General features: G+C 37.7%; 1 protein-coding gene across 5 annotated transcripts in view; it reads left to right on the top strand.

Moving 5' to 3' along the window:
• CASK (calcium/calmodulin dependent serine protein kinase) overlaps window positions 1-16,333 on the top strand; it is a 189,507-nt gene that overhangs the window by 106,562 nt on the left and 66,612 nt on the right. For 4 of the 5 annotated variants that reach the window (XM_059839998.1, XM_059839997.1, XM_059840000.1 and 1 more), the window contains exons 7-10: window positions 7,591-7,766; window positions 9,865-9,987; window positions 12,306-12,389; window positions 13,953-14,052. In XM_059839998.1, the coding sequence (XP_059695981.1) occupies window positions 7,591-7,766; window positions 9,865-9,987; window positions 12,306-12,389; window positions 13,953-14,052 (483 nt within the window). Of the gene's footprint in view, window positions 1-2,569; window positions 2,689-7,590; window positions 7,767-9,864; window positions 9,988-12,305; window positions 12,390-13,952; window positions 14,053-16,333 lie in introns of those variants that run through there. The other variant, XM_059840001.1, reaches the window with a different exon arrangement.

Genomic DNA, 16,333 nt, shown 5'->3' with positions numbered 1-16,333 from the left:
ACTTGACAAAGGCGTCTTTATCAGAGCGTGCATAAATTGCTGGGGAAGGATTTTTGTAGTGAAGTTAAATTAAACCCCAGGTACTAAAATCTTTTTATATAAATCCAAAGACAAACTTGTGAAGTTTAGAAGGATTGTAACTAAAGGATTCTTTCTTTCAAGCAGGTAGATGGCTGTTTTACAGAAGTGTAAGAGAGCTCATGAGGACAAGCCATGACATCATATTAGATGTCATTGATGAAAATGTGTAAGGAGAAGATTTTAGGAGTGACTGTATTTTATCAGCTAACAACTCAGTTGACATTATTTTTAAGAAAGTTCAATTATTAGTTATTATTTACTTTAAGTAAAATAAAGTACAAAAAAAAAAAGGGACGTAGCCATAACTCATTTCTTCATAAGGCCAGAGGGGAAGATGTAAGGACATATTCTTTGTTCCACTCCATTTGCCCCTAAGCTGCAATAAATGGCTAAGAATCATGTGTTGTCATCTGAGCTAGAGGGAATAGGTTTCATGAGCTACCAATCTCTGATGGTCTCTTCTTGCTTCAGTTCTTATGATCAGAAGTGGAAAATTGTGCTATGGGCTTCGCTTGAAGCCTTGAAGTAGGCACTTTATAAAGGAACTCTGGCAGTATACATAGGAGTTAGAGATCATAATTTATAAGTGAATTCCTTTAAGGAACAGCACAGTTCCATAAGTCAATAAACAGTCTGTTGCATTGTTATGATGCAGCTGGAGTAGTGGAACCTCTGGGAAGTCAGTGATTTCATAGACTAGTCTCACATCATGATCTCTGTTTCCTTCCTTGAAGAGTTTTCTTGCAGAGCATAGTAAGAATTGTCACAGTATTTTCTTAACTGTGACATCAGATTTATCTGATATCAGATATCTTAGATGCTAAATCTAAGATTTGGGATTTTTAGCTAGTATATGGTATAAAAGTCTGAAGGAACAAAAACAATCGAGTTCTCAACTGATGTTTCCTTCACTTAATCTACTTAATTTCTCCTGATTTCAACTAGTGCAAAGATAACTGTACAGACCTAAACAGGATGAGGTTCTTTATCTGGGGATAGTTAACTGTCAATAGTTAAATGTCACAGATACCGTAATGTTAATCCAGTCCTGTATTAATTTGCATGTATAATAATACAGTTAGTTAGATGCCCCAAAATCCTGTAGTATCCTAATGTAAATTATTATCTTATTGGAAAACATCTTATGTGTTCTTAGTGGCAGTACAGCACATAAATACCAAAGTGCTCTTGGTTCCTTGTGGGCTTTGTTTTTAGACTTACTACCAAAACAGCAAAGGAAGGCATTGCCACAATTTCCCTCTAGTTAAGACTATGAAATGGGGGGAAAGGGGGCAGAATTTTTTAGAGTTCCTTATTTATTGTTTTGTTCTCTTCAATGCAAAAATGATCATAGAATGGTTTGGGTTGAAAAGGGACCTTTAAAGCTCATCCAGTCCAACCCCTTGGTAGGAGCTGAACACCTTCCAACAGATGAGGTTGCTCAGAGCAACCTGATCTTGAATGTCTCCAGGGGTGGAACATCTGCCATCACTCTGGGCAACGTCTTCAGTGCTTCACCAAACTGAACCATTGTGGTTTTATAGACCCCAGGTTAGAAAACTCTTTTTTTTGTTTGTTTTTAATGTTGGGAGGTTTTTATACTGCGCAAACGATTTTTCCTTTTCATCATCAGGGTCTGATTGGTACTTTGAAGCTTTCATTTGTTTTCCAAAGAGAAGTAAAATTTTGTAAGCTGAGATCCTACACTACTATTCTTCTTTCTCTCACAGGGTAGTGTTTTCACTTCTTTTTTTTTCCTAAAAAATAAAAGAATGTGAGTCTCTTCACAGCTTTGCCTTTAAGAGACTTTGTTTCATTTAAAAGATACAGCTGTGGTTTTCTGTCTCACAAAATGCCACTTCACATCTGGGCTGATTTGAGAGTGCTTACAGGAGGCTAATGTGTTAAGAAATCGTTTAGGTTTGCTTCCTCCATCACAGTTTTATGACAGAAAAGGCCATTGAATTAATTATAATTAGTCTCGTTAACCTGTGAGCTTTGCTTTGTTTGTTTTCTGAACACTCATATCCAGTGGTCCAGTTGTCTGCTGATGCATCTTTTAAACACATTTTCTTCAGACAATCTTCTGTGCTGAAGCTGAATTACCCCTTTTTCTGCCCCCTTTTTTTCCTTTTTTTTTTTTTTTTTTTTAAATCTACTCATCTTCTCTGTAGACCTGCTTTAAACATCTCTATTGTCTGGAGTAATGTGGAGAGGAATTAATAGTAGTAAAGTGCTGCCCTCTCTGATCTGTTGTGTGTGATTCTTTGATTCCTTCCACATTATTCTGGACATCCCACTCTTTTAGAAACACCATAATTTGTGAGCATATTTCTTATTACACTATTGTGAGAGGTCAGATGGTGATGTTTATTAGTACCTCACATTTTTTTTCCTAAAAATTATTTGTTCCAGTTGTTTCCTTATACATCGTTCAGATACTACTGCTGTTGAAAGACTCTCCTTCTGATATCTTGGTCATCAATCCCCTGCCTTAGGGATGACAAAATCTGATTGGGTCTCTGTATATACTCTTCTTCTTGTGGAAAGCATAGTCCTATTGTCTGGAATAATATGGAAAGAGTCATAGAAACTAAATTACCAAAGGTAAGTCAAAATTTATCTTTAGTGCTTGTAAATTATATCAGATTGACAGCACCTGAAGACTGAAGCTCTCTGTTTATCCACAGGAAAAATCAGCATAATTAGCAACTTTATAAGTTTATAGGCAGACAACATGCCTTAAAAACTGGCTGGTAAGAAATAAGGTGTCCTTACCAATGCAACCTGGATTTCCCTGTCCAGGCACTGAGTGCTTCCTAACTCAGCAAACACTTTGGTGTAGGCATTTGCAGTGAAATGGGTGGAGGCAGGTATCACACGCCACTGTTGGGTCTTTGTACAGTGAGGATTTTCAGTTAATGCCACTCTAGAAGGGAGAAGAAGAACCTAAATGCACACAGAGAGAAAATTGATTCCAGTCTTCCATATGATTTCTTCTCATATATGGATGCAACTAAAAATCCTCTGTGTGTGCATGCATGCAATCTATATTCAGTTCAAATGTTGTTTTTTCCTGCACAGTCATTTGAATATATCCATGAGTGTGCTTATGTTCTGAAGAATAAAAAGCCTGTGGAAGGCAGAAGTCACCTGTTTCAGAGAAAAGTGCTTACTGTTCTTTCTCAAACTGCTCCAGAAAGACTTTCTCCCAAAATACCAAAGACAATTCAAAAGTTTCTAAAATATTTTATAACTGAGCTATTTAGAAGAATTTTAAAATTTTACATTGGACATGTTTAGAAGGCAGATTTTCTGTTAAACAATTTTCAGCAGAAGTGATATTTGATCTGAAGGGCAGTGAATATCCATGGTTTTAGACAACTTTGCTGTCTATTGACTGTATTTATGCTGTTACTGATATTCCTTGCAGTTCTCATATTTGCAACATAGGAAAATTCCCCATCTGTGTAAGTTCATGTGTGCACTTTGTTCATTTTCCTGAGCTAAGTTCAGTTCAAAGGTGCAGCTCAATAGTCCTTGCTCAGGTCAGTTTTTAGAATAACTTCAAAATCATCATTTGTTCCTTTGATGAACCCAGTGGAATGGACACAAGGATAACAGCTGGCCCAGAAACTTCCATAGCCTTTTTAAGATTCCAGTACATGTGTACACATATATATATATGCATTTTTAAATCCTGTTTGACTGGACAGTTCAGTCTCAACCAGTTAAGTTTCTGCTTCTTCTGGGTTTGCTTTTTCATTGACATAAAATAGTGATTTCCACCTCTATATGTACCCACCTCATCCCTTTCATCTGAAGTATTGGGATCTTGTAATCAACATTAACAAAACCAAATCTGTCTCCAGCTATTTCCACTAATTGTAGTCTAGCAGTGGTAAATGACAGGATTTCATTAACCTAGCCTAGTTTTCTTTCTCATTTATTTTGTATTTATGGAGTTTTCATTTTAAGTTTTAAAGTGAGTATTAGGGTTTAGTAGCACTGGTTTTTCAGCTTGCTTTTAAGTAACATCCATTTTTCATCTGGTTTATGGCAGAGCCTGGTGGGGACTTAAACAGCTGTGTGGTGTTTCCTTTTTAAAAATCACTCTATTCCTTCTGTTCATGACAAGCAGTTCATCAGAGTGGATTTTTACTGTGTCCTGGGTTTGGACCAGGCCACAAAGATCAAGTTCTTCTACCTGTGATGGAAGAAACACCTTCTAACTTCAGGGGACCAGAAAGAGGTTGTGTGATGATCAGAGAGGGACTGGTTTTTAACCATCACTTGTCTGTTTGTAAGAGCACCAAGTGAAGGTGCAGCCTCACATTCTGATGTGAGGTCTCCAGATGAAGCAAAATAGGAGCTTTGAAGTATCAAATAGATTTGGATAGTGGGAAGACAGAAATTAAACCACCTCCTCTCCTCACCTTCCCAGGTTCAGCTTCACTCTCTCACTCCTGACTCACCCCCAGCCCAAGATGGTTCAGGGAGGATGGGAAATGGCAGTTCCCAATCTCCTCACTTGCTGGGCAGGTTTTTTTCCCTTTCTTACACTTTCCCTGCTTTCTCACACATCTGTCCTGACTGCTGGGCTGAGCTGTGCTTGCAGTGACCCTTTGGAACTCTGTGTGTGTGTGGGATGGGGCAGCTCCAACCCCTCCTCAGAGAGAACACCCCTGCAGCCCCAGTGCCAGCACCTTGACACCTGAATTCCTACACTCCATCGTGCTATTGGATTGCTTTTATAACATGTGTTGCTGCTAAATAAGCTGTTTACACCAGGAGAAAATGTAATTGTTTGCAGAGACACAAGATATTCTTCACTGAAATGCCCAGCAGACCTAAGTGCATTGACAAAGAAACCCCAAAGCCAAACCCCAAACCTTTAAGTGTTGTTCTCACAGCACACAGTCATTTTTGTACCATGTTCACCTCTGCAATTTTTTATTGAAACCACAGAAAGTTCCTGAGCTGAGAGGGCTGGCCCATAATTGTTGAAAATACACATTAAATCAACTTAGATATCATTTGATATCTAAGGTTCATGGTTTCATTATCTACTTTATCCAGACAACTGTGCCTTAATGCCTCTTTTAAATAGCTTGTTACCCTATGTGATATTTTGTCTTTTGCTGAGTTCCCCTGTTTGTCTTCAGGGTAATCCCTCTTCTCCACACTTGTTAGATTTTATAACAGCAATTATAAAGCATGGTGGGAAGGCAAAATTTTCAGAGGATACACAATTTTCCATTTGTAGTTACGAAAAATATTTAAGTTCATTTTAGTGCCACAAAAGATTTTTTTTTCAACATGTAAGAAAGATTACACCTGCTCCAAAATTGCACATGGGTTCCTTTGCACCCAAGTCTCAGGAAGTTCCCACTAAGACAAACAAGACTTGGGTAAGGCTCTGTGGTCTGTGATGATCTCCTGAGTTAAAGGTTTCCAGTCTATGGTAGGCACACCACGAACATCACGTGAGCAGTCTCAGGGACAGAAAAATGCTCTTTGAACAGGCAGGTGTTGCTGCTTATGCACAGGCATAGCCTGATACAGAGCTGGAAATGTTGATGCTTTTCCTGTCACCAGTGATGGCATCCAAAGGGAAAAAAAAAAAAGTTAAAACTGTATAGATATAAATTTTTAGGCACATAAAAAAGACAAAAAATCACAGCAAGTTATGCATACTGGATGTGTGTGTGTGTATATGATTTCCATTTTCCTTGTCTTCCCTGCCACCAGGCATCTAAAAAAAAGAGAGTCATCTTAGGAGATAATTCTGTACCTCATATATGTGATTTTGAAGATTTGCCTTTGAGGTTTCTCAGGCTGAAATTATGCCATACACCTACAAAGTGTGTACAGCCCACAAGAAGAATGACTCATCTTTCCCTGTGTGGATCTCTTTCTCTGTCCAGACTAAGCATCTTTCCTCCTCCCCCTGTCATATGAGGGATGAGCTGAACTTGCAGCATCTTGGTGGTTTAATCTTTTTTAGCTCAGGAAGGAACTGCCCCTTTGCTGTCAGGTCAGCCTGGGCTACAGAGACTTGTTAAGATGCCAGCTTAGCCTAGCCTAAGCCTAGCCTAGCCTAGCCTAGCCTAGTGATGAGGTAACATCCCTTTGTCACAGACAGATCCCTAACATTTGTTTGGCAGAGGAATTCCCTGCTAAACTGGGATTGAAAAGGTTTGACAGCCACGTGAAGAAGTTTGACCATGGTGGTGTTATTTCTTAAGAGTATGGTTGAAAAGCTGCTGTCTTTCTGACAATATTTTAATCCTTTAGGTGCAAATTAAGAGAACATGGTCAGATAATGTTCCTGGATTAATGGGATAACCAAAGGATGGTGTTTGCTGAGGAAGCCATGTCCAAATAGTCCCCAGGTGTTGTTCTCAGTGCTGTGACTTGGCTGACTCCCATGCAGAGGGTGAGCAGGACAGGTTGATCAAGCAAGAGTCTCTTTGCAAAGACTGAGTTAAATACATGCCCTGCAAACACCCTGGATCCTCTGGGCTGCATTTTAGGCTCTCCTAACCAGCAGGTGCTGCAAGCCTGGAATGGAGCCTCTGAAATCCACTGTAATAAGCAACAATAATTTATGAGGAGGCACTGGGGGTGAAAGTTTGCTACACTGATGTTCTCTTTCTTCGGTTGGTACTTGGTGGAACCAGGGTAGTCCAAAGACTGCAGTGTTTGAAGTGTCAGTGATAACCTGAGCATTCCAAGCTTAAATTTTGCAATTGAGACAAAATTCTTTACAATTGGAAACACTTATAAGGAGAGGTAAAATGTTCATTGCTTTTATTTGGCCTAATGTGTTACATAGAAATTGAATTAAGTTATTCTAATCAGTTTTATCTGCTCACAAGATCAGTTGGTGCTAAATACATTTTCACAGGAAAACATTATTAAACTCAGTGAAAGCACTCTGTGAAATTAGCATTATCTTTTCATCTGCTGTAAGATACTGCCCTCTTCAAATAAATGAATACCACATTTGCTGGCATTTTGCATTTTTGCTGGCAGTTTCAGTAGACCAGCCAAGCTATGGGCAGAACATCAGACCAAACTCTGCCCTTGCCAGTTAGATGCAGCTTTTTCAAGTTAACAGTGTGGACTAGAACTCTACAGCATCTTTGTATTTGCTCTCTAAATAATTCCTGTTTCAAAAATTGTCCAAATTGATGGGTTTACTTTTATATGGCACATTTCACTGAAGAGTCCCAGTGCTCTTACAAGTCTTGTTTCACATTCTGCCAGCTTGGGTAGACTATTCCTCAATTTATTAAAGTAAAAATAAAGCAAAAGGGAAAATGCTGATTTCTCTCACTACATATATATAAAAACATATAAACTTAAGGTTAAAAAAATTGTGTTAAAAACTTTAAACCATGAACCAAATGTATTAAAACTGTTTTTGTTTAATGCAGTGATATTCTTCATTTCCATGTTTGACACACATCACTTTGACTCAATTTTCTTTTTATTTCCATTTAGGACGTGTAGGAACACCTCACTTTATGGCTCCAGAAGTGGTAAAAAGAGAACCATATGGGAAGCCTGTAGATGTTTGGGGTTGTGGTGTGATCCTGTTTATCCTGCTAAGTGGTTGTTTGCCTTTTTATGGAACCAAGGAAAGATTATTTGAAGGCATTATTAAAGGCAAATACAAGGTAAATGACAGCATACATGAATCCTTTTCCAATGAGATGAGCTCTGTTGGTAACATTTCTGAAAGTTGATGTTTTTATTTAGCCTGATTTAAATTTAAAGTTTATGGAAATCTGTCACACAGGAAGAGAGATTATTTTCCCTCCCCAGTCTGTGTCGTAGCTGATGTGTTTTGTATCATTGCTAGGAATTAGAATATGGAAATATTTGCCCAGATGAAATAATAAATAATTACAACCAGCCCCTAACTGTACATTGAGCCCTGCAGGAAGACAAGAGATTTAGCTGTGAATGAGAACATACTGTAACCTCACATTTATAAACAATTAAAAATTTTTGGTCAGCTAACAGATCAAAAATTTGATCTGTTATCTGTTTATAACAGAGATGTCATAAACATTCATCATCATCTTATTGCCTTGATTTAAAACAAAATGCATGTCATTTTACAAATGCAGGCAGGCATTTTTCTTCTTAGTGCAGTAAAGTGCAGCTGATGATTGAACAGGAGCCACTTACAGCCAAGGGCAGGTCAGTGTGCACACGAGGGAAGCTGTCACAGCCTCAGCCCACAGACCATTGTGGAGACAAATTTAAAGCTACAACTTCACTGTGGGTTTGCCTAAGATCAGCTTTGCTGTGCTTTGGAACCGAGGTCATACATGAGCTGTGCATTAGCCAATACAAATGGAAGCTCCCAAAGCTGTCTGATTTATTAGATCACCTTAACAGCCTGCTAAGTGACAGCAGTGTTACTGTACGTGGTCAGGAGCACCTATTTAGTTTTTTTCATTTTATAATACTGGAAACAGCAGCATTTCTTCATGGAACTAGTTTTGGGATTGCACAGACTGACAGATATTTCACTTTATGGAAGATTTCTTTATGGAATCTTTTAAGCAGCTAAAACCTTCTGGAAGGATACAAGTTAACTTCTCTTTTTTTTAAAAAAAAAGTTACAACCAGTACACTGTGTCCTCTTCGTTCCTTTTCTGTTCCTGTTTTCACAGTAATTTGTCTATTCAGTGAAAATCCTGTCAAATTTGCAATTACCTTCATTTCATTAGAGCTGAAAAAAAAATTATATCACAGCTATAAATGTGCATTTCATAGCCAGATAACATTGCTGAGTGCCCCAATTCAAAGTGACCATTTTTTGTAAAGACTTATTTTAAATAAAATAGACCTGTTATAATGATCAGATTGTAACAGTGTAAAGAGTCTGGTTATAATTTGGAGTTAGCATTTAGTACTTTGTTAAGTTATCTGTCTGTCATCTAAATAAAACTTAGCTTCTTCATAACTTAAAGAAATATTAGAAATACCTTAAGGATATTATCCTTTATATCACATAAAGAATTTTCTTACTTTGGTATGGTTTTATCAGGTGTCCATCATTTTGACTGGTTGGGCACAAGCCTGCATATATGCACAAAATGAAAATATTTTCTAAATCATCCTGCTCCTTGTATTTTCTAAAGTTCTGCTCTGAAAGTGTTGCAGTTGCTGGTATTGTCTTGTCCTTTTATGCTTTCCCAGTGGAAAAACTTTACCTGTTGTGAAGTTGGAAGGAATTTGTTGGGAAGAGGCATTGTCCATAGCACCCTTAGGACAGGACCAGTGTAGTTCACAACAGACATTCTCTTATTCTCTTCTTACCCAGAATCACTGGCATGAAATTGTGGGTTGAAACAGATAAATTCTCATGCCATATATTGATTTCAGGACTAGATTTAATTTCTGCATTTATCATATGCATCATTAACAGTTAAACAGAGCTTAATTATTTTTTTGCTTTATCTAGTGAATGGACACTTATCTGAGCAGAATGTAGAATAGGTAGAAATTACACTGTGATTATAACATAATACTAAGGACATGTCAGGGTTTATGTTTTCAATTTTTGTGCCATTTCAGTAACAACTAGTGTTCCATTTTTACAAGTTACTAAAACCCTTAGAAATTTCCTTTTACGTTCATTACACAGAAATGTTTGCAAGCACCAGCCACTGTTAAATCTCTGCAATTATAGTAGATAAACACTAGGTTATTTTCTACATTCTTATTACTAATTTATTTTTTTTTCTTGCTCCTAATCAGATGAATCCTAGGCAATGGAGCCATATTTCTGAAAGTGCCAAAGATCTGGTGCGCCGCATGCTTATGCTGGATCCAGCAGAGAGGATAACAGTGTATGAAGCACTGAATCACCCCTGGTTAAAGGTAGTAAAAGCAGCTATTTTCATGCTGCTTTCTCATTTAAGGGAGAAAACCATGGATTTCTTTGTTTTTCTGAGCTTTTCAAAGTAGACATGAACTGTATAAAATGTGAGATAATATGCTTTAAATGCTTTCTAGGATTAGAGCCTGAGATTTTAATAATTGCCAGGCTTAAACTCTTGCTTAAGAGCAAACTCAGTTGGACATCTTCAGCAGCACCAGAGTGCAGAGAGTAGGGCTGCATAACATAAGCAAGCTTAAAGAAGGTGTTAATGTGTCTTTCTGTGGCTCTCAAACTCCAGAGAAGTAATTCTGATCTCCTTTTTGCTCAGTCATATCTAAACCTCTTTCCTGTTAGTCATGTAGCCATGCACTCTACTGTTGTGGGTTATGCTGCTGAACTGTGCTGCTTCCTTACATTAGATTCTTGAAAATATCCCACCAAAAGGGAAGGAAGTAGTGGAGTGTTGCTCCAAGGCCACTGTGACTGCATAAAATTATATGATATCTGGTAATCAAACTATTTTTCTGTGATGGCAGAACTTACAGCACACTTGTGAGCCAGTGGAAGAGTAGTTGCTGCACACTACAGCAGGAGAAAATACACCTATAGCTTCTCAGCAGTCCATCACTGCTGAGTCTGTGCTAGACACTGGGGCTGGAGAATGATGGGTTGTGCTGCAGAATTAAAAGGTGAAAAGGGCTGATTCAGAGCACTGTATTTTCTTTGGCAGAGGTTGATGAATTAACTATTTTCTTAATTATCCTTTTCTTTAGTTGGTGTCCAGGGTAGAAAGAGTCATAATATCATTAACTTACACAGGGCACTTATTTTGAAAGGGGGCTGATCTGGTGTCTGCTGCTGGCCTCTCTTTATGCTCTACATGAGACAAAGAGAAACCCATAAAGAAAGAACCTGGGAAGAACAGGATCCTATGCTCTTCTCCCTCCAAGTAAATGGTGTAACCACCAGTGAATGGAGTCACTCTTCATTTCTCTGCTCTCTTTCTGCCTCTGACTCTTGTATTCCAAGCTGCAGAATGGTCTGGCTTATCTCAGAGGAGGTCAGGAGTGTTCACCTCTCAGAAATGAAAGTGGTAAAAGCAGCTCTTCTGTGTGTTGGGAAACTGCAGGTTCAAACCATTCTACTCAAAAAGAGGCAAAGTTCTGTCTGTTGGTCTGGGATGTACATAGTCTGTCAAACATCAAAGGGTATGGAAATGAACACCATGTTTTGGAATCCGAGACTATTATATAAACACAGATGATCTGGTTTTACCTGCTTGTAAGTGGACTTTTTCTTCACTTGGAGAGCATACCCACATTCAGATGCCAAAGCTAGAGCTTGGTTGAGGGTCATTTTGGAAGAAAACCTGTAATTTTTGTCGTTTGAGCAACTCAGCTAATTAGGTTTGTTAAAAGACAATTCTGTAATGTGCATGTGCAAGCTCTGCCTGTGCAGCTTTGCACTTTTGGTCTCTGTGGTCTCTTTTTGACCATGTTGTTATTTGTTGGAAGTCACATGGTTTAGTTTATGACAACCTTGTTTGCCAGGCATTCTACCAGTCAGTCCTCTCATTTCTGCCTACAATAAACTGCTTTCTCTGCTGACTCAGAGCTTTCTAAACCATTTATAGATAGGAGCAAATACAGCATGAGACAGAGACATCTTTAGTGCCATAGAGGGACTGCTGTGGTTTCACTCTGATTCAGGAGAAGAATGTGATAAGCACATTAAATTGATGATTTTATATAGCTTCAGGGGGAAAAGGTAGATGGCTGCTCTAAGTTCTGTCCCTTCTGTCACTGCAGTTGTTTATTGGCACATTTTTCATCTGCACCTACAATGGAGAATTCTTCCTGTACCATCCCCTGGCTGGCACTGGGTTGGCATTTCCTGCCCTGTTGGACATGTACCCCACCTTCCAAACTCACCTGAAGTATCCAGCACCCTGTCAAAGAGTGCTTGAACATGTTCCTTCACTGAAGTCTGAATTCCAAATAGCAGAACTGCTTTCTGCTTTGCAGTTCAGTGCTAGACACAGACTGACAGCACAACAGTAAAACAAAAGACTGGGGTCTTGCTACAAGGTGGGAAACAATTACAAAAAGAAAATATCCTTGGCCCAAGTTAAGAATCCTGTCAAAGTACTTTAATCCCTCTTAATTTCTGGAAGTATTCCTTAAGTTCCAACAAATCCTCATTTTCCTTATGATATTTATGAGCTGGTACTTTTCTTGTCTGGTTTCTTAGTGTCAAGAGGATATTAAAAGCTTGTATTTAATGTTCTTTTGGTTTGTTTTTTGTGGGGCTTTTCAAGGAGAGAGATCGCTATGCATACAAGATTCATCTTCCAGAAACAGTAGAACAGTTGAGAAAATTCAATGCAAGACGAAAACTAAAGGTAAACTCAATGTAGTGTTTAAACAATAGAATTACACAGCTTGAATTTTCTGTGATACTTGATTCATTTAAGAAGTGCTAAGATAAATCCATGCTTTCAAGTCAGCAATAAAATAAAAAGTTGCAGCAGGCCTTGACAGATGTTTATTGAAATAATGTCTTAGAAAGGCTGTTTGTCCTTTCTTTCTTAGTGCATCGTTTCAAAATTTCAGTGCAAATTGTCTGGTATCAGCCAAGGGGTATATGAGGCCTTCATCTTCAATAATTCAGTAATTCTGTGTAGTATGAATTACTGGAAAGAATCATGCAATCACTTCTGTTATTATTGTGTTACATTTGGAATAAAAGAAACATAGCAATTTTTAGTGTCTTTGTGGAAGAAGAGTAAATTTATATTCTTCAGTTTATCCTATTTATGTTTAACTACATACTAGTTTATTTCTTAGCCATGTTGAAAAGAATGTTAACATTTCAGCCCAAAACAACATGGTTTTCCTTCTGTTCCTGTCATGGAATGTTTAACAGAAACATTTCTGAATTCACTGAAAGGTTCAGAAAATTATGACAGAAACATGGAGCATTGCAGTTCATGGGCTGTTTTACAATTTGTAATAAAATTCAGAATCAGGTGTTCACACTAAGCTGCTGCTTTGCAAAAGTTTCATGTAGCTGATGATGAGGATGCACAGCTGCCACACTTCATGAACAGCTCTTTCTCTTAGGTGGTTTGTATGCCCAGGTAATCCTTCCATTAAAATGCTATCTAGTACATTTTAGAATATGACCTGATTCCTGTTCTAGGTGCAATTTCAGATATTTCCTGGATTTCTTCCTGGGGAGGCCACTATATTTAGTTTCCTGAGCTTTTATACCTTCATTATTTTTTTATGCCACTTTATCCAAAGCACTGTTCTGCAGTATGTTTCATGAAATTCATCCATACTTCCATAACTGTGAGGCATTAAAACCTGAGTGGTTAAAGTGTAATTTACTTGAACAAGTAAATATATGTCAGAGGAGGTGACCATTTTTCTGGGTTTGTAAATTCCCCTGTAATGCTCATTCTGGGACTCTGCAATTGTCTATATAAATGTGTTATTTTTATATTGATGCATTATGGGTGTCAAAGTACTCTAGTGCTGTCAGTGTCAAATTATGACATTTTCTAAAATAAAAACACAGTTTTGCTTTAAAGAGTGAGTTTTTATTCCTGCTAATCCACTGAGTCTAGGTAAGAGGAAAAGATAAAGAGATTAGTTATTTTGCTTGCATTGTACTACAATGTCAATTCATGCCTCACAGTTATTTCAAAATGCATTCACATAAAGAACTGTTCTGATAAATCCCCTTGCAAAGAATATTTTTACTGTTTGTTAGTGTATGACCAGCTCTTCTGTTAGATATAGTCACTGTGAAAAGGGAGGCAGAGCTGAAGACTAGAAAATATATTTGCTGAAAAGGTCAACACACATGAGACCTCAGGAGACTGAGTGATCCAAGGGGTCTGGAAATGTTTTGTTATCCTGCTTTGTGTAATTGAGACTGTGTGGGTATTTTTGTTCAGGGGGCAGTACTAGCAGCTGTGTCAAGCCACAAATTCAACTCCTTCTATGGTGACCCCCCTGAAGAGCTGCCAGACTTCTCTGAAGACCCCACCTCCTCAGGTATTTTAACAGAAAGTGTATTTACTGCAGTCAGCATGTCTTCATTCCATCCTGACCAGAGTACCAAGTATTTACTCATTTCTTGAGATTCCATAAAATTGAATAATAAGTTAACATTTATATGTGAAAGGATGAATGATTTCCAGTCACAATGGCATTCACAGCTGGCAAAAATGGAGCGAAAATCTCGGCACAGTTTTAAGCTTCTGCAGAAATTCTGATTTTTTTTATTTTTTTAGTGTGTGTACATTTAATTACAAATAATGTTATAATCTCACATTTCTCTTTATATTACTTGAATATAAAAGCTTGTTGAAATTTTGTCTTGAATTCTTAGGCAGGAGCAAAGCTCTAATACCTTACTAACAGTTATTTATAAAAAGAAGCCATTATGTACCAAAGTTTCCTGATTCCTGTTTTAGAGAAAAATATGTTTGTGTCTGTTTAAAGCAGTGGACAGTATTTCTGACCCCAAATCTTCAGAGAGAGACAATACATGTACTCAAAGGGGAAGATAACACTTGTGCTGTGATCTAGGCCTTGGACAGGACAGTGACCTTACCAAGCAATCCTTTTGTGCATAGCCCAAATTCAGAAATTTACATCACCTGTCAGTCCCTAAACTAGCACAGCCCTGTATGAGTTATGTACCTTAATTCTGACATAACATTGCTCAAAATATTCACAGTGCAAAAGTCTGGGTTGGTTTGTCTGATCTAAAATTAGGATTTAGGTTCAATTTAAATGAGCCTTTAAGAAAAACCTAAGCCCAAAAGGACTGTCTTTAGTTTTTCTAAAAACTTTAGGAGTACTGGCAGAATATTTTAGCTATATACTGATTCCTCTAGAAGACATTTCAGGAACTTAACTGTGTGTGTTGATCTGCTGTGTGATAATTCTCTGTCCCAATATTTTTATAGGTGAGAAAATGATGTATTGACTGCGTATATTAATTATTTCTTCCCTTCTATTTCATATAAGCAAGTAATTTTTATAAATTATTTCAGTGTCATTAGTATAAGAATTATATGCCCCATAAGAATGGGGGCAACTTTTCTTGGTTGAAATTCTCTAATTTCACTTCTTGGAATCCAGCTTCAAGTACTAAAATTAAAAGATTGCTTTGTCCTTAGACATGAGCACCATTCATAATTCCCATAGAAATGAATGAGAATCCCAGATAATTTATTGCAAATGGGTAATCAAAGCCTCGTGGCTTCAGTTCAGCCCCCCAGCTTTTGCATACTTGTACTTGCAGTTAAGGATCCACCTATTCTTTTAAAGAAAGAATAAGTCAGTTTTACTTCACCTAGAACTACTTGCAGTGCCTTAATTTTTGTTTCCATCCACTTCCCCCATTTCAGTGGTGAATGGCCACCAACATGACTGGTAGTGGCAACTTTCCTAATCTGGAAACAGCAGTTCTGCTTTCCAGTTTCAGTCTCACATCAACAGGACATGTGTCTTCCTCAGAGTGATGTAATTGCAGATATCACTATACAGGAAAGTTCCAAGTTCTGGTTTTTTTCTGCTCACAGAATACTTGAACCCAGTGCACATGTAAATTGTTCAGAATACCTGTGTTAGATCCTTTGTTAGCTTGTGTTCATCTCTGGAATAACTGAAACAAAAGCTTGGAATTCTCAGGAAAGCAAAGTTATTCTCTAGCCTGACATTGTTGATCAAACCGATGGGGGATCACAGTGATCAGGAAACCATCCTAGGTGGGTTTTCATTATATTTCTCTGACCCACTACTTTAGCTGACAAAATGCTTAATATTGAACACTAAGCCTTGCAAGAAAAGACCCTACAACTCTCTCAGCTTTCTCTTGCAGAGATTATAACATTTCAGCTGAAATTCCTAGATACCAAAATCTATTTTGTTTCCTCTTCAGAGCACACTAATAGTATTTTCAAATACTTCTGGCTAGTAGGATGGGTCTTGTGATGATTCTAAACCAAACTAGTTTGGAGAAATTAAAACTCAAGAATTGCAGTAGAAACTTGATTATCTTAAGGTTATTTAAGTTTCCTTCCTAGTACCTCATAATGTTATTCCAGGTCATAAACTCTTAATGAAGACCATTTAATATTTTAGATGTGGTTGCCAATTATTCCTCCTGTAAAATTTCATGAAGCCTGTCACTGTAATTAAATGGTTTGTCAGAAACAGGCAAATACAGAACTCCTACAGAGATAAATATACAGAAATATGAATTATTAGGTTATGCAAATCACATTTCCTGTCTTCCAGGGCTTCCCAAACACAGAAACAGAAA

This window comes from Haemorhous mexicanus, chromosome 2 (genome assembly GCF_027477595.1).
Source record: "Haemorhous mexicanus isolate bHaeMex1 chromosome 2, bHaeMex1.pri, whole genome shotgun sequence".
Taxonomy (NCBI): domain Eukaryota; kingdom Metazoa; phylum Chordata; class Aves; order Passeriformes; family Fringillidae; genus Haemorhous; species Haemorhous mexicanus.
This window is presented reverse-complemented; position numbering and strand designations above follow the sequence as displayed.